The 17,674-nt window shown below is 38.3% G+C and overlaps 2 protein-coding genes across 5 annotated transcripts in view; one reads left to right on the top strand and one right to left on the bottom strand.

Moving 5' to 3' along the window:
• Positions 1 to 13,730, top strand: part of BTBD10 (BTB (POZ) domain containing 10) — a 23,558-nt gene extending 9,828 nt beyond the window's left edge. For both annotated transcript variants that reach the window (XM_010293006.1, XM_010293005.1), the window contains exons 2-8: positions 4,231 to 4,424; positions 5,097 to 5,382; positions 7,645 to 7,747; positions 8,502 to 8,622; positions 9,370 to 9,567; positions 10,996 to 11,106; positions 12,597 to 13,730. In XM_010293006.1, the coding sequence (XP_010291308.1) occupies positions 4,231 to 4,424; positions 5,097 to 5,382; positions 7,645 to 7,747; positions 8,502 to 8,622; positions 9,370 to 9,567; positions 10,996 to 11,106; positions 12,597 to 12,907 (1,324 nt within the window). In that variant the 3' untranslated portion in view covers positions 12,908 to 13,730. The remainder of the gene's footprint in view (positions 1 to 4,230; positions 4,425 to 5,096; positions 5,383 to 7,644; positions 7,748 to 8,501; positions 8,623 to 9,369; positions 9,568 to 10,995; positions 11,107 to 12,596) is intronic.
• A 312-nt stretch (positions 13,731 to 14,042) lies between these two features.
• Positions 14,043 to 17,674, bottom strand: part of ARNTL (aryl hydrocarbon receptor nuclear translocator-like) — a 27,362-nt gene continuing 23,730 nt past the window's right edge. For all 3 annotated transcript variants that reach the window (XM_010293007.1, XM_010293009.1, XM_010293008.1), the window contains 3 exons: positions 17,290 to 17,383; positions 15,346 to 15,448; positions 14,043 to 14,747 (listed from right to left, as the gene is read on the bottom strand). In XM_010293007.1, coding sequence (XP_010291309.1) covers positions 14,587 to 14,747; positions 15,346 to 15,448; positions 17,290 to 17,383 — 358 coding nt within the window. In that variant the 3' untranslated portion in view covers positions 14,043 to 14,586. The remainder of the gene's footprint in view (positions 14,748 to 15,345; positions 15,449 to 17,289; positions 17,384 to 17,674) is intronic.

The raw sequence follows: 17,674 nt of genomic DNA on the forward strand, positions 1-17,674 counted from the left end.
TGGCTTCCTGGCACTTTTAATTATCAGCATTTGCTGCTGTTTGAGAAGTACTGGTGATTTATCTGATCTGCATAATGCTTCTGTGAATGACAATACTTCCTAACGGCTTGCCTGTTCTTGTAAATGGGGCTGCTCTGTTTTTGTCACTTTTCCATCAGTGTAGGTAGGTAGCTGTGTGGACACAACTGTGGGATTCCCTAGTGGATGCCAGTTTGGCTTGCCTGCATTGCTGGGGACGGGTTTGTAGTTAAAGTTCCGTTTTCTACAAATGTTAGGACTTCTTGAACAAAGTGCACTGCCAACTTAAGAAATCAATATTTTAAAACTGTGGAGAGAAAGTGAATGTTTTGGTCTTAGTAATGCATGAAATAGTAACTCCTAACAAGTTTTGCATCGCTGGTATGGAGGTGGAGGTTTTTTGTATTTCCCTGCAGAACTGTCTTCCTGTCCCCAATGGCCAACAAAGTTAAGGGGAAAAGTATAATATTATTAACAAGTTCTATCAAAAAAATCAAAATTATTTGGTAGTTCTGATGTCTTCATTTTTTTGAACACTTGTAACTTCTAAAGCCTCTTCACAGGAAAATGTAAGCCACAGGTCTTCTTTCATATGTGCTGGCCACAGATGTGGGTCCTTTTTCAGACTAACCAATAGAGTAGCTCAGTGACACAGTTTTCCTAGTCAAATACTGCAGGGTTAAGGTAGTGGCTGTCTCTTCGAAAATGCTGGATTCCACCGCTTCATTTTCTCATTGTTCAAATTTAAACTCATTTTGGTTGTCTTGCTTATTGTAGAGCAAATCTGTATTTCAGTGGTAGTATTCATCTGAGTGCACATGCTGTTGAACAAATGGAACTTCAGATTTTGTCAGATATACAACAGATCAAAGAAATAATTTTTTTGTGTGTGTACAGTGACTCAACAGTGATGAGGTTTAAGATTGACATTTTAGATGGCTGTTACTAAAATGAGTGAAGAATCATGATTCAGATGGTCCTATCTCAAGCCAAACTGCTTGAACTCTCAGAAATCTTGCAATTTTGGCTTGCATCTTGCATCTTCTGGCTAATAGATAATGTGCCAGTCTCACAGATAGCATTAATCTGTATATTGAGGGGAGGAAAGTACAACATAGAAGCAAGCAAATGAATGGTGTGGACAGCTGCAATTTGAACAGCTCTTTGAAATTATTTATGAATCTGTTTCAGAAACAATTGATTTAATATTTAAGAATCCTGTCCTCCTCCAGCTGGCGGCCTCTGCCTCTTCTGTAGTACGGTGTGCTGACTTGATGGCTCACGTGGCTGCGCTCTGAAGGGATGGACGTGGCTGGCAGCAAGAGGCACGTTAACCAGTGCGCGCTGCCCCTCTCCTCCCCGGCTCGCTGGCTGTACGTACCCAGGCAGAAGTAGCCCCAGTTCTGACACTGGGAAGGTATAGCTGAAACAGTCATGCCCGGTGTGTTTAGTCCTTTATTCAGACATGACTAAGGAGGAAGTATGATGCCAGCTGAGTCAGTGTTGCTTCCTGTAGCACCCGTTTTTCTCAACTCCTGTAAAGAGATTATTAACTAGGGTTCGCCCGACTTCAGTGTGAACTCTGAATCACTGCTTAGAGGGTAATGTGGCTTTAGATGGTTTTCTGGATTAAGAATCGCATTTTAATTGCCTTCTCTGTTAAAGGGCAATTCCTGTCTGCTCTGCCAAAATGCGTGATAAGCCTGCATATCCTTACAGGGGTTCAGTTTCATTTTCTAGTGTTTCCCTTATTTAACGCAACTAGAGTGCTTTAGCTATTGAGAAATAGTGAGTCATACATTTTGATACTATAAAATGTGGCACCTTCAAAACTCTGGTTTCTCACAGCATGGTTAGGAATATTATCAGGGCTAGGATCAAAATTCTGCTTTAAAAAAAGGCCTGATCACATGGGGCTTTATTAGCATTTGCTGAGCTATTTTGTCACAGGACTGCTATGTATGCGTTTGACACAACGCACATACACATTCCCCCTACCCCGTTTGTGGGATAGTTGGTTATACCATTATGCGCAAATATAAACGTGCAGATGAGATACAGAGGTTCTTTTTAAAAAAAAAAAGTTTGACCACTTCTTGTGAAGTTTAGCTGTAGTGGTAATGAATATAATCATGTTTAAACAGGGGTCAGACTTTGGTTTCAAGTTTTTAATTATAGGCCGTAATCCACATCTCTGATAATTTGTGGGCATATTTTGTACCTGCTAAAATGGTTATGATTTGTTGGCACGTATATATGGAAGAAAAGGTACAAAGGCTTTCCTAAATTGTTGATGTTCTTGAAAGGGAGGCTTTCAGATCTCACTCTTGCAAACGTTTCACTTTCGTAATACAGTATTTACCTTTCTGTAATAGAGAAGTAAAACAAGTAAGGAGACACGTTAGCCATGCTGAAACGCTATATATCTTAACACATTCAGAATTGCATTGGAAGTCCTTTTAATTAAAGTGGTTGGATCATCTTTATTCTTGACTGTAAATCTGAGCATTTCCAGCCATAAGCAAGGCTTGCAGTTCTCTTACCTTATTCAATAGACCTTTGGCTGACTTCACATCCTAAAGATGCGTGTCTTAGTACAGCATATTTTAAGCTTGGCAGGAAACAGTATTGCAGTAGATTCTCTCTGCACCAAACTCCTGCTTTATCAGATAGGAGGTCCTTCCCTCATTCAAATGGGGTGGGGAGAAGCTTGTGTTCCTTAGCTGAGAGGTATATTTCTTATTCTTTGCACTGTGCTAACACTCATTCTGTGCCAGTGTAAACTGCATAAGGTCTATCATAACCTTTTTGTTCTGATTTAAGCTCCTCTTCTTACCAGTCACTGAAACCTGAAGCTGAAACATGTCATGCTAGAAGTTCACTTTTTTAATAGTCTTGATTTTTTTTTTAAATTCATAATTACTTCTAAGCAACTTAAAAATAGGACATTCTGCTCAACTTTCTTGAACAGTTCATGCTTTTGAAATTTGTTGTGCTTTTCTTAGCTAGGTCATTATTTTTACCTCTTTGTGTTCTTGAATCCTACAGCATTCCTAGCAGTCATATTTAAGGTCTCTTGGTAAAAGTTGTGGGATTTGCAGGCTGCAAGCAAGTGGAACATTGAGGCTCCTGTGGGAAATGATGACCTTTATTTATCTGTCAGACCTTGTAGCTGTGCAGACGTCTGTCTCTGTTATCCAGTACCTGAGGCTTTTGGAAAGTTCTTCAATTAAACCCATAAATAAGTAGTGTTGTCATGCCCACACTCGAAAGGCAAATAGCAGAGGAACTGATTTAGGAATCCCAGCAGGGTGCAAGGACACTGATAAGTCTATGCTGTCCTGATATAAAAAAATTCAACAATAGCTGTTGCAAGTTGATAGTTAATTTTTTGATGGTTTCTGAGAGTACTGGATCTTGAAACTGACTGGTTTTGTTGATAGGTTTAATAATTAATTGCAAAATGTAGTCAGTATCTTAACTTAAGGAATGTAACCTAACTTAATTATGGTCTAAAAAAAAATCTTAAACTGTTAGGTTAAAATTTGCTAGTTTAGATCAAATGTCCTGCTTGTTAATGACAGTGCTGTAGGTCTTTGCTTTAGTAATATAGTACATACGTTTGCTGTCTGGGTTATGGTGGCTTACTATTGTTCCTTCTGAGAGTAACTGAAAATTTTAAAAAGAATGAACAGAAATAAGCCCTTGGCTGGTGTGTCTTGATGTATCAACTAGTTTAAGGCTGACCACCTTTGTAAAGGGCAAATTGCAAAAAAACCCCGAAAACACTACTAAAAGCCTGTGCTCTTGAGAAGGGTTTTCCAAAACAGGTTTCACTGGAAAAAATTACTCTTAATTTCATGGTTTGATAGAACATTTAATTTAACAGTAAGAATCAAAATAAAATGCTCAGTTGTATTTGACTCGTGTTCTGGAAGGAATTTCTGTGAATACAGGTTCACAGGCAGGCTCAACTGATCAGGCAGTGTCTCTGTAGGTCACACAGCAACGAACAGGTAATTCTTGCTGTCTACTTAATGTTCCAAATCATTGCATGTTTGTAAATGTAAACATGAGTACAACAAAGAAAATGGAGGTGGATAATATTAATCTTCACGACATGTACCTGGAGTGTGAATGCCTTTAAAATTTAAATGTATAATGTTTCTGAAATTTTGAAATGCTGAACATTTATCATATTTCTGTTTTCAGCACCTCATCTCGTATTGCTAAAGGAATAGACTACACGAAAATGAGCCTCCATGGTGCAAGTGGTGGACATGAGAGATCAAGGGACAGACGCAGATCAAGTGACAGATCTCGTGACTCATCCCATGAAAGAGCAGAATCTCAGCTCACTCCATGCATCAGGAATGTTACTTCACCAACAAGACAGTATCATTCTGGTGTGTTCAGATCTATAGCATTTCAGGATTAAAATTCTTAATTTTAATCACTATTTTGTTAAAAGAATACAATAAAAAGTATTATTTGTTGATGCCACAACGTACAGATTTCTTACATGTGCCTGGGGCTGGGACTACCCTTTTTTGATAGGTCATAACTTTTTCTTCAGTCTGCAGTGTATATTCCTATATGATGCTCTCATTTAGTTCAAATCACAATAACAGTCTAATTTTTTGACGATGATAATTGACTGAACACTTCCCCTTTACTTGGTAGGGTTTCAGTATTTAGGAATATAGGAAACACTTTTTTTTAAGTGACAAAACTTGGTTTGTTTCTTTGAACTACAGCACTAAACACCAACTGTGATGCATAGCTTCTGTATTATGTTGAGTTGCTTTTTCAGTACAAGAATACTAAATTTTTCTTGTAAAGGCTTTGGGGAAGTGAGGTGGCTTTGATGTCTAAGTGGCAGAAAACTTCAGGATCTTGTATATGGACAGTTACATTTGAAGGTTTCTTTAACTAAAATAGATTTAATTGAAAGAATTTGTATTTAACTTATCAAGTTGCCATGTTTTGTGCCTGGAAAGACAAACTACATAGAGCTCATATAAATCTATAATCTCCCTTTCTGTTTTTTTTCTCCTTCCACCTTGTCCTACCTTAAGATCGAGAAAAGGATCATAGTTCATCTCGACCAAGCAGCCCTCGTCCTCAGAAGACTTCCCCTAACGGTTCCATTGTTAGCGTGGGGAACAGCAGCAGAAACAGTAGCCAGTCAAGTTCAGATGGGAGCTGCAAGGCTGGTGGGGAAATGGTATTTGTATATGAAAATGCAAAAGAGGGAGCTCGGAATGTAAGAACTTCTGAACGAGTAACACTCATAGTGGATAACACCAGATTTGTTGTAGATCCTTCTATCTTTACCGCACAACCTAATACAATGTTGGGCAGGTTTGTATGTTTTTTCTCTTTTTTTCCTTAATCTCTAACTGTAGAAGAGAGCCATAGATGCTTTGTAGATAGTAAAAACTGTTTAAATAGCTGTTGAACTCATTTTGCTACAGCTGATCTGCTAACATTTAATATTATCAATTTGCAAAGGTCTTTAAGTGAAAAATGAGATGTAGGTTCTCCTTTGTATTTGGCAAAGATGCCAATAGATGTGTATTACCTAGAGACAAAAGCGTTCATAAGTGAATTAACATTTCATGATATACTCATTTCCTTCTGTCTTGCTGGGCATTGATTCTGTATTCAGTCTGCCTCATTCCATCTCGTTTTTAAAGCTAGTTGCTTCATAAAACAAAGTAGTGAGTATAGGTAGTTCCTTTCAGAATAGTAAGGAGGGAAACCTTGAAGGAATTTATTTTGCTTAATGGGGTTAGCCTGGCAACACTCAAGCTCAGCACGTTTATCTTCTGAAATGCTTTTTGGACAGAGGAATATCAAATAGGTACTCAGTATAGAGCCTCTCAGCAGAGACCTAACAAAATGGTCAATAGTTGAATGGAAGTCCACAATGTGTGTGTAATATTTTCTGTAGAAACTATAACAAGCAACACACTTAACATATTTACTTTGTGGGAAGAGATTCCATACATTACATGTTCAAATACTGGTTGGTTTTGCATTGTCCAAATGTAGAGTGCACCACTTACAAACTTGGGGCAAGAAAGAAATGAAGGTGTATGTTTATGTCACTTTGGATTTGTCTGTTTCATTAAAATGTGGCTGTTTCTCAGCCCATAAGGATATAATCATATTTAAAAAAAATATAGAGAGAGAGCTATTTGCCAAGGGGTAGGTAATAAATATGATTAAAGAATTGCTGCTTTTCTTAAAACACCACTGTGTTGGATAAATAGCACCTTGGTTCCCTATTTTGTGAAGAGTTTCAGAGAAAGTAGAAAATGCTTCCTGTGTAAACTGTAAAGGGAAATAAATAGAAATAATAATTAATAGAATTAAATCATTGATGTAAGGCATTTGTATACATACAATACATGCATACATGTAAATATCCAGACTAACAAACTGGGAGTGTATCAGTGTGAAGTTATGTGGTGAAAAGTTTCCTTTTCCATGCCCAGCCTCAGAGTAAGTCGTGCTGGCTAATGCACTAGATTTTGTGTGTGTTGCTGAGCTATTGTCCCTTTGGGATTGGTTCAAGGAACAGGCTTATTTTATCTTCTGCTAATTCAAAAGTAGGTTAATAAAGATGTGGAAATACTGCTCTGAAGTGCAAGTTATTTATAAACCGACTTTCCCCCAGTGTCAGTTCACAGGACACTAAACAGGAACAGCTTAGCTAGTATGTTCTGGGAGGTAAAAGTAACTATAAGAAGAATGTATTATTTGCCTTAATCTTATATCCTGTTAGACTGCTTTTTCCCTAAATATTATTTCTTGTCTTGAAGAGTGGCTAGAAAACATGTCAGATCATGAAGTGAAAAAAGTTATTTCGTTCTCCATTATAAATGCACACAGTACAACTCTGTTTCTTTGGGTTGTGTGTATGAAAGCAAAGCTTTGCTATCAGGGTATATTTGTAAATAAAACAGAGTAGATGGCAATACTTTTTGTAAGCATAGGGTGTAATTCTGTATCAGAGGTGTGTTTTTAAAAAAGTCAGGTACCGTTTGGGACTTGTAGTTTTCTCCTTAGCCTAACTTTCCTTGCATCCTATGAGGGAGAAATATGCTGTACATGCTACCCTTAAGTGCAGGTATCTTCTATCAGAACGTTATTTTAACTTTTGGATTAACTAAATCATTTAAATGAAATTGAGGTGAATCGCACGGAACACTAAGTTCTGTTTCTTAAACTACCTCAAATATCTTTAAATAATGAGAATTCCACAACAAAACCTGTTCTTCTGCTACATTACCGTACAAATGCCAAAGATGACTTGTTTCGTGTTCCCCCCACCTTTGGTGGTGCCAGGAAGTGGCTTGGTCTTTTGTTTTGATCAAAGGATATTGGCAAGTTAAGACTGAAGAATAAAACTAGACTTCCCTGGGTTATACAACACTGCTTTCTATTTTCTAGTAGTCTTGCTAAACATAAACCAAACTGAACAGTGTACATACGTACGAGATAGAATAGACTGTTTTTTCCCTGCCATTTCAGTACAATTTTTGACATTTTACGTTTTAATTAAAAAAAAAAATCATGGTAAAGAATTCTAACCAACTTACTTTTATTCTTGAGCAGGATGTTTGGATCAGGCAGAGAACATAACTTTACACGTCCTAATGAAAAAGGAGAGTATGAAGTTGCTGAAGGAATTGGTTCCACTGTGTTTCGTGCTATTCTGGTGAGTTTTCAGGGACAAGTACTGTTAGGACAAGCAGTATGAGTATTAAGAGGCATAACTTCTTGATTTAGCCTTACTTGCATATCTGGATTTTGTGGATGGAACAAATACATGTTCTTCTGTATTGTTCTCTAGATGGGAAAAAATGTTTGATATGAAAACACCCCTAGGTTTTCTAGACATGTGCATGTGGCAGCCAGGGAGAGAGAAAGTACACATGAAATGAACCACAAAACTACTGCCTGCCAGAAATTTCTTCACTTTCTCCTATGCATGTAGTTCACCTAGTTCAGATACATTCAGCCCTTCTTGTGCTGAAAATGGATGAAACAGAGTACTGGAAGTTTACTTACTGCAGGTAGCAGGACAAAAGCAAACTTCAGTCTGAGAAGAAAATGGCCTCATGTATTTTGTATCTACACAAGGAAGTAGAGCTGCCATACTGCTCTGTCAGCAGAATCGGAATAGCAAAAGCTGAGTGAAGTACAGATAAAAGACAGTGTACATGCACCAAAATGATCAGTATTAATAGTTGTCACTTCAGTAACAATTTTACGCAGAGCTCACTGCTCTGAAAGCAGCTCAGAAAATTGATAAATTTGAGGACAGTAAAATTCACAAAGTTTAACATATGTTGCTCTTTTACATTTTCGGGCGTTTGCTTGTGGAGAAAGCATCATAAATGAAAGGATGAAATGTTTCTGTCAGTGCATGTTGAAGTGCATTGTGTTTTTTGTTTGCTTCATTACTGTAGGATTACTACAAGACTGGAGTGATACGCTGTCCTGATGGGATATCTATTCCTGAATTGAGAGAAGCGTGTGACTATCTTTGTATCTCTTTTGAGTATAGTACTATTAAATGCAGAGATCTCAGTAAGTACAGAATTTAATTAAAACAATTGTAATTATACAGACTAACTTAAGCAAAGGCGGGGGAGTGGAGGGGGATTAATTCCAAGTTGTATCCTTTACTGAGGTAAGGAACATGGCTGACACTACATGAGCAAAATCCATCCTATGAGCTCATGGTGTTTGTGCAGTGCAGAGCCCAGCACAGGATCAAGCTGTGGCATTCCAGCTGTGAGATCTGCACGGGGTACCTGTTTCTTCACCGGCAGTGCCGTGACCTCACAGCGTGTCGCCTGCTGAGTCACATTCTTGGTGCACTTTGTCCTTAGCAGAAGGATTTAGCAGCTCATGCTATGAGGGTTTTGAGAGGCTTTGTTTTTAAGCTACTGCTTATGAGAGGCAGGGTGCATGCTCTACTCTTTCAGCAACTGGCTTAAATAATGTTTCTTTTAGGAAGCCTGAGAGGAGTCTTGCACACAATTACCAAATGTTTAGCAGTAGTAAAACATGAAGGAGGTCTCCTCAGAGTCACTCCTCTGTCTGCCCAACATTATGTTAATATCTGCAAGACAGTTCTATTAGTTTGAACTTCTGGTGTGGCTTCTAGTAAACATCTGAAAAAGTTCTGATCTTAGACAGAATGGATTACGTATCTTTACAGCTGTCTGTAGTAAATACTACAAAATAAACAGAACCGCTGTGTTTCTTAGTCCTGCCTTCATTTTTTTAACCAAGCTTTCAAATGTGCCTATGCTTAAAACTTTGTTCCAGGTGCTCTCATGCATGAATTGTCAAATGATGGTGCTCGCAAACAATTTGAGTTTTATCTAGAAGAAATGATTCTTCCATTAATGGTAGCCAGTGCTCAAAGTGGTGAGAGGGAGTGCCACATTGTTGTGCTGACAGATGATGATGTTGTTGACTGGGATGAAGAGTATCCCCCACAAATGGGAGAGGAGTATTCACAAAGTAAGTTTATTTTCACTGTTTCCACCAAGCCACACTATGGTAGAGGTAGCAGTAAATGTGCTGATTTAACTTTTTTGTTCATAAGCGCTGTTAGCAAAGTCTTTACAACATTCCTAATGCCTCACAAAAAAACTCTTACTTTTGGTAGTTCTGCTTAGTATTTTGCTTCACAGAAGCATATGTTGCATGCTATGTTCAAATCTAATTTAAAAGAGAAGCTAATTTTTATTCTTAAGGTATTGTCAGTCAGTGAGTGAGGGGGAAGGAAATACTCTTTTTCAGAAAGAGCTTGATGAGAAAAATGGATCGGAGTCATGTTTACTGGGAGAACAACTAGATTTTTTTTTTTTTTTTTGAGGAGGGGGAAAAAAAAGTATCCATTAGTATTTTGGAAGTATAACAGTTTGGTGTATAGACGAGTTGAAGCACCTGTGAACGGAGTGCCCTTCCCTGCATCAGTGCTGTCCTTGTAGCTGAAAATGTTCTTTCAGTATGAAAACTTGAATTTCAGGGTTTTGTGGGGGCATGTATAGAACTTGAGATATTCTTTGTACTCCAGTACAAAAAAAATCTTAAAGTATAAAATCTTAGAAGTCTCTTCAAAGTATTAGTTTTGTTTGTTTTTTAAAAAAAACACACAACAACAAAAACAAACAAACCACCAAAAACCCCCACCCAACTGTTACATTTTTGGAGGGTGCAAACCTGCAGCCCTTCCTAAAGAAGGGAGTGAATATGGATGAAATGTAGCTGTTCTAATATAGTAACACAATTGGCTCAGGTTTCTAGGACCTCTATGTCTCAAAGATGTCAATTAAAAATACCCCCTACCCTAAGTAATTAGTTAGGCACACACTTGCCTTTTTTACATTTATACTTTTCATGAACAGTAGACTTAGATGTCTGCAGCTGTATGAGATTGATGGCCGCAATGCCTTCTTTTAAGGTGTTATAATCTAAATTTCAAAGGTGTCCCTCTTGTTCTGCTTCGTAAGTCTGGGTTTTCGGAAACTGATTTGAAGATCTCTCTTATATAATGGCAAGCAGAATGGAAAGATTTTTTTTTTTTAAATGTCTGCAGAAATTCCATCAAAAAGCAGAATAAAATTGAGATGCCTTTTTTGTGGAGGTGGGGTTGGGCGTATATAATGTGGTTTTCACTGTGAATTGTCCTATTGCATTCCTAAACCCAACAAAAAAAAAAAAACACTTAAGTGTGTAAAACAGACTAAATTTATAAGGAAAAAAGACATGTGCAACAAACCCATTTCACAGTGCTTTCAGCTGTTTTTCTCAAGGGTTCTTAAGTCTCTCCCCTATTCTGAAATACCAGAGTAAAGCAAAAGAGTGGGGAAAAAAAAATCTTTGTGTTTTAAGACGAGAAGTTTAATCTTTGAATAGTTTTTCCTCATTAAAGTGTATTTTTAGTTATTTACAGCACAAAGTTGTATAGATTCTTCAAATACATTGAAAATCGAGATGTGGCCAAATCAGTTCTGAAGGAAAGGGGGCTCAAGAAGATCCGACTGGGCATTGAAGGTAGGAGAAGCATTGCTTACACGCTACCTCTTTGAGGAAGGTCTGCTGCACTTCTCTTTTTTTATGATCGTCTCTGCAGTTTTAAAACTAAGACTTGGTATTTTCTTTCATATTGACGTTAGATGATAAAAGGGCCAGAGAGGGGAGTGGTACTCAACAAGCAACTGGTCCAGCTAGAAAACCCTACTACAGGCTCATGACTGGTCTACAAGGTGTCTCTCACTGCTAGACCGTTTGCAGAGTAACTTAGGTGGTTTCTAACATCTTGCATCTCATGCCATTTGTCCTTCAGTTTTCACACAAAATCTTCTCTGTACTTTATTTGATGTAATGATGCTTTTTTTACAGCTTTGTATATTCTGTTCATAGTCTGGTGTCCTTTTCAGGGCTTGAAATGAAAAATTTTGTCTTGTGGCAGGTAAATATTTTCTTTCAGGAAATAGAAAACTGTCAAATGGATCATTGAAATGCAAGGAAATACTAATCTGAAATAAACATCTTCTAAGTTAGAAGGCTGATCTGTAAAATCTCCGCCCTACTTTGCCAAAGACAACTACATTAAGTAGTCTTAAGATTTTTATCATGAAAGTAAAAACTGGGTTCCTCATGTTTCATTTTCTTTCTGATTGTTGACCCAAATATTTAAAAATCCAGCCTTTATAATTTGCAAGATTTCAATCATTCAGTCACCAAAGTTGTCATAGTTACATTTGTAATTTGCCAACCAAAAGCAAATGCTTTTTAACTACCTGTGACTCCTAAAATAAGTAAGTTCAGTTGAACAAGGTGTGAGCCTTCAGCCTGACATGCTGTTCAACTAAATAAGAACTGGTTTTGTGTGTTGTGCTGGCTAATACCAGATTACTTCTGGGGGCATTTCTTTTTTTAGACAAAAGCAACTGTTTGACTAAACTTTAATGCTAGTGCCCCATAATAATATGTAACTTTGTAGTAATGAAAAGCATTGCTTAGGCAGAGGGGAGAGATGCCTCGAACACAGCATAACCAGAATTGATAACTGGTCTAAAGTGATGTATTTTATCATTTGGGGAGCTGGGAGGAATGCAGCAGCATTCCACTTGAGAGCTTAAACCACAGATCAGAGCGACACCGTTCTCTACTTTTGAGATCCCATTTCCTGCTTTCTAGGTCATAGTGTTCTAGAAACAGCCGGGTGCCTTTGGCTGAAGGAAGGAGCGACTAGCTTTGCCTGGGAAGTTTGGAAGAGTTGTCTGGTAGCAATGTATGCCTTATCAATAGCACTGTAGCCTCTTTCCTTACAGTTTGATTGTTAGTTAAACCGCTGCCTGTGTGTTCTCCTTGCATAGGTAACATTCAGAACACTACGATGGCACCTCTTTCCATTCAGAATGTTGATGGTGATGACTGCTAATCTATGCTATGCTTCCACAGGCTCCCTTTTTGTAGAAGAAAACCCTGAGCTAAACAGTGCAGAAGACATTAACTTCTGCTGTACTCTTGTTTCTTAGGTTACCCTACATACAAAGAGAAAGTGAAAAAGCGACCGGGCGGAAGGCCGGAGGTGATTTACAACTACGTCCAAAGACCATTTATTCGCATGTCGTGGGAGAAGGAGGAAGGAAAGAGTCGGCATGTTGACTTTCAGTGCGTGAAAAGCAAATCTATTACAAATTTAGCAGCAGCAGCAGCAGATATACCCCAGGACCAGCTTGTGGTAATGCATCCTACCCCCCAAGTAGATGAGCTGGATATTCTGCCTATTCATCCTCCACCTAGTAACAGTGAGATGGATACTGAGGGACAAAACCCACCACTCTGATCTAGACTCTTACTAAAACAAAAGCATGCTACTTTACTTTAAAGTGACTCTGTACTCAACTCATACTACACTGCAATTCCAGTTTTTTTCCATTGTGTAACAGTGTTTAGGATATTGCAGTACAGACCTTTGAAAAGACCAAAGGGAGTACGTGATTGTTTTTGAAAGAGTACAGATCAAACATCCTGGGGTTACAGTTACGTACATGTATGTGTTTACCAGTAGGTTTGTGACATTGGTGATTTGTATGCTGGACTGTCCTCACTCTTAAGCCCATCAAAAACAATGGGATGCTGGTGACTAGTGTACATCGGTATTGTTACATTGGGGTTAGAATGCAGGATTGGAATTGATAGTAGCACTTTATAAATGGTTGAGAAATGGAATTTGAAGCCATTTTTTATAAATGTATTGCACAATACTAACAAAGTGCTTCTATCAAAAGTGTTAAATGTAAATAGTTTTGCTCTGAATAGATTGACCCTTTTAAAGTTACTGTATATGGTTGAGCACAAAACTACTTACTACTGGGTTTTTGGATTGAGGATGTGATTCAATAACCCATGTAACATCTTGTTAAACTCAAAGTTCTTTAGTGAATTTTTTCACTTGTTTGCAGCGTGAGCCATGTTCAAAAATTGTGAACAATGGATAGGGGCTTTATCTTAAATTCTGCCTTACCTTAATCTGTTCACAATTATTTATTTAATACATTTTTCATAAGAAGTGTCATGAAATAGGAAAATGCCAATTGTTCATTCTTCATTTATTAATGATTGTAAACAAGTTTTTCATGCAAATAAAGTTGCCATTATTTTAATGGGTTTGAATTATCTGTGAATGAGATTGAGTCTACAGATGAATTTTGAAAGTAGTTGCTTCTCTTTCCTCAGGGAAGGATGGTTAATACTAAGTGAAAAGCAAGTATTTCTTAAAGAGAAATTAGGTTATGATATAGTCTGACATTACCTGCCTTACTGGTGTGTTTATACTGGGAAAAACTTGAATCTGGGAGTAAGCAATAATAGCTTCTCTAGAGTAGTGACAAAGTCTTGTAAGTGTATGTATGTAAGGCATGGGGGTTTTCCTCCCTTTTTCCCCCCCAAGGCTAAAGAAATGATAAATAGCAATTGCGTCTAGCATGCACCTTCAACAGGGTTTTATCAAATTTATTTATCAAAGTAAATGCTCCATCTTAGAACAAGGGAAACATTTATTTTAAAAATATTTAACTGTCTAATACATTACACTTTAACAATATTTATAGTAAAGGATTCTTACAAGAAAGAATAAACAGCTTTATGGTACAATTAGTATAAGAAATATCCACATGGGGACTGTTTTGCAGTGTAAAAACACACCATACATCTGAAATGGTCATTTGCATATAAAAGCTACCACTGATGCCAGTGAGTTGCACAGTGATGTAAAAAAAATTTCAAACAACAGAATCCAAAATATACAAGTATTGCAAGCTATACACAGCTAACCAAATCAACACAGAACACTGTAGCAGGTTATTCCACTTTGAAGCTACACATGGTAGGGTGAGTTGCATTCTGATACAGCTTTTATGAAATTTGTACATAAAAGCTTTTCAGTCCAACAAGTTTCACAGACTGTAAAACTCCACCAGTAAATGCACTTTGATATTTGGATGTTGAAGCCAGGCGCATCACTTACAAGGGCCATGGCAAATCACTGAAGTCTACAGGGCCACCAAGACCTGCATCTGCTTCAAGAAGGCTCATTATTACCGCCATTGCTGCTTCGTCATTGCTAGGGCTGCTTGACCCTTGATCGTTGTCAATCATATCAATGCCTATATGAGAGTTCTCCCCTGTAAGCATAAACACAGCAAGTTATCAGAAGTTCAGTTTTATTTTGCTCACCTTGCTCTGGGCACTTGCCATATGACTTGAGGACAGGTCCCTGAACAGGCTGAACTATTTTGGGGGTATTAATCCGTTTGATATCCAGATTGCCACAGTTCCAGGGATACTACTGATAACCTTTGTCCTCTGACACCCTGGCAGGTCACTCCTCAGAAATGACCAGTATGCCTAATAAGGACAACCTTATGTGCTGTACTTCAAAAATAAGTCTAAATCAACATCCAGCAGTCAGTCTAGCCTTTCTTCTTGTCTTCAGTTGTTTAAAAGCATTTACAAAAAGCAGGTGAGTTCAGCTAATTCATACTGATTCATCAAGAGAAGAGAGGCTTCCAAGTACTACCTAAAAAAAAATTACAGGATCAAGCTAGCTAGCAAAATAGACTGCTAGGCTACTCTTTAGGCAGTGGTAGGTTATGGGCATCATGCCTCAGCTATAGCCTGCAGACGGTGAAAGCAAGTTACTGCTAAAAACAACCATCTTGTTACAGTTGTCTATATGTGTTTAACTGCTGTTGAGGCATGTTAGTGTGTGACTTCACTTACCAAGAATAGAGGAATTGTCAGAATACGGGTAACTGGAGTTATCCTGGATTTGCCCAGAGAGTAACCCAGCTGAGGAAATGTCTGGAGTGCCACCATTCAGTATCTTGAAAGAAAAAAATAGAAGCCATAAAATGGAATAAGATGTTGCATTAAGTATTAAATTGTCCTATATTGAGATTTTTAATATAGGGAAGATGTGTCTCCTGAAAAAAACACCACCTAAGGGCTGGCTAATCAGACTAGTTGTCAACTAGGAGCTATTTCCTCAGAGAATCATGCAGATGTCAGATGGATAGTATATCACCACCAGAAAGGAAGAGATCAAGTCACTACTATGTGCTAAATTTAGGAAAAGCTACTAGAAAAAGTCCTCAGGGTAGTTCTGTGGGTCATCTTTGTAAGTATTCCATCTGCAAGTGATGGTAATTACAGCTACCTACAGAATGCTTTTGAACTTAACAAATACTAAAGTACAGTCAACTAAGGTCCTTAATTTTAGAAGTATAATCCTCCCAGGTGGAGACAGACTGCATGCACTGAGCATTGCTCCTGGATCCTAAGTCCAGCCATTTTTTGGTACAGAGCAGCACAGCAGTACTGTGTACACCAGAGCTCACCAGAAACAGAAGAACATTCTCCAGAGTTCTTAAACAGCAAGGGAATAGCTGAACTTGAACCACAGTTTTCAACTGCTCAGATGTGTGTACACTGGGAAGTGTGTGCTTGTGAGCTCCCTTCTCAGGGCAACGTCAGCTGGAACTTGGTTGTTTCTAGCAAATGTAGTCTTCTAACTAAGGAGAAATATTGAGGAGGTACTCTATTCGACATACCCAACTCTCCATGTGTACTCACAGAATCACTAGGTTGGAAAGGACCTTCACGATCATCAAGTCCAACCATTAATCCAGCGCCAACATGTTCCCTAAACCATGTCCTGAAGTGCCACATCCACATGTTTTTTGAACACTTCCAGAGATGGCAACTCCACCACCTCCCTGGGCAGCCTGTTCCAATGCCTGACCACCCTCTCAGTGAAGAAATTTTTCCTAATATCCAATCTAAACCTCCCCTGGCGCAACTTTATTCAGTTACTGTAGCCCCTACTATATTTAGGTGTTGGATTATTGTAGGGTAGAACAGTTATTTTTGCTTCTTCTGAGAATTATAACTTCGTTTGTTCCAACTTTGAGTTTTATTTCAAGAACAAGGACAGCCAGGAATAGACAAATATTTACTGTCAGCTATATGCTGCAGTACAAGCAATTCGTACGTATAGTCATCATAATTTCTGGGGAAAAAAAGTGAAGTAAGTCTGAGGCAGCGTTCAAATGCACAGAATAAGGATCGGGATAAGTGCTCTTCTTCCCTTGAATGTAACTACCATTAGTAGTAATTTACTAGATGACTTAAATGCAGCCAGTACAAGTGTTGAGGTGGTTAAGTGTTAGTATGAGAGTCCTACTCAGGCAATCTTAGAACACCACATGGTACACGGTATTGATTTAAAAATAAACTGTCAGTGCACAGTAAAGAATTTAATTGTCATATTTTGTGCTACAGCAGTACAGTAAAACTGCTGTGATTCATTTGAGCACAGCCAGTGCTCAAACGATAGCACTTCCAGTGTTCACCAGTATGCGGTGTTAAAGAGTTGTTGGAGGATCAAGAGCTATGAGGAGAGCCATTTCTTGCAGCTCTGTTAAAAAAAGTGAAAAGCTAAAGAGCAGGTGGATTTCAAGAGCTGCCAGTGTTGAAGAACTACTGGTCTCTACACTTTCAGGACTACTGTAAAGGCATGTCAGCCACCAGAATACTTAGACTTGCTGTCAGAGTGTTTCAGCTGAGCAGCCAGGAAGAGTTCAACATCATGTGTAATTTTTATAAGCATGATCTCGTGTTGCTTGCCACTACTGCTAGAAGCCTGTTTGTAAAGCTTGTTCTTACCTTCTTGCCTCCTGGGGAGGATGTGTCGGGTGGTGGTGTGCTGGTAATGTTCAGTGGACTTGAACCGCAGCTAGAAGGTGATGATCCTCTTATCCTAAAATATGGGAATAAATAAAATAGGGAATTAATTTACTGGCAACCTTTAGACTCAGGTGCCAAAGACTTCAAATGCTGACTTTAGTGTCAGGTGGCATAAGGTGTTAAAGGCATGAACTTAATTTTTGTAATTTCCTTGCTTTTTCATCATTACTCAAATCAGCAGTAACATTTTAATTTGCAGTCCGATAAAACAGTCATGTGTAAATTGTCCAGCTTGCTTGGTCTGCAAGCTTTACCTCCTCCCCCCCTTATTTGTTCCTGTACAGTCTTCACAGAGTCAGCAGGA

The sequence above is a fragment of the Phaethon lepturus genome, unplaced genomic scaffold (genome assembly GCF_000687285.1).
Source record: "Phaethon lepturus isolate BGI_N335 unplaced genomic scaffold, ASM68728v1 scaffold9128, whole genome shotgun sequence".
NCBI classification, from domain to species: Eukaryota; Metazoa; Chordata; class Aves; order Phaethontiformes; family Phaethontidae; genus Phaethon; species Phaethon lepturus.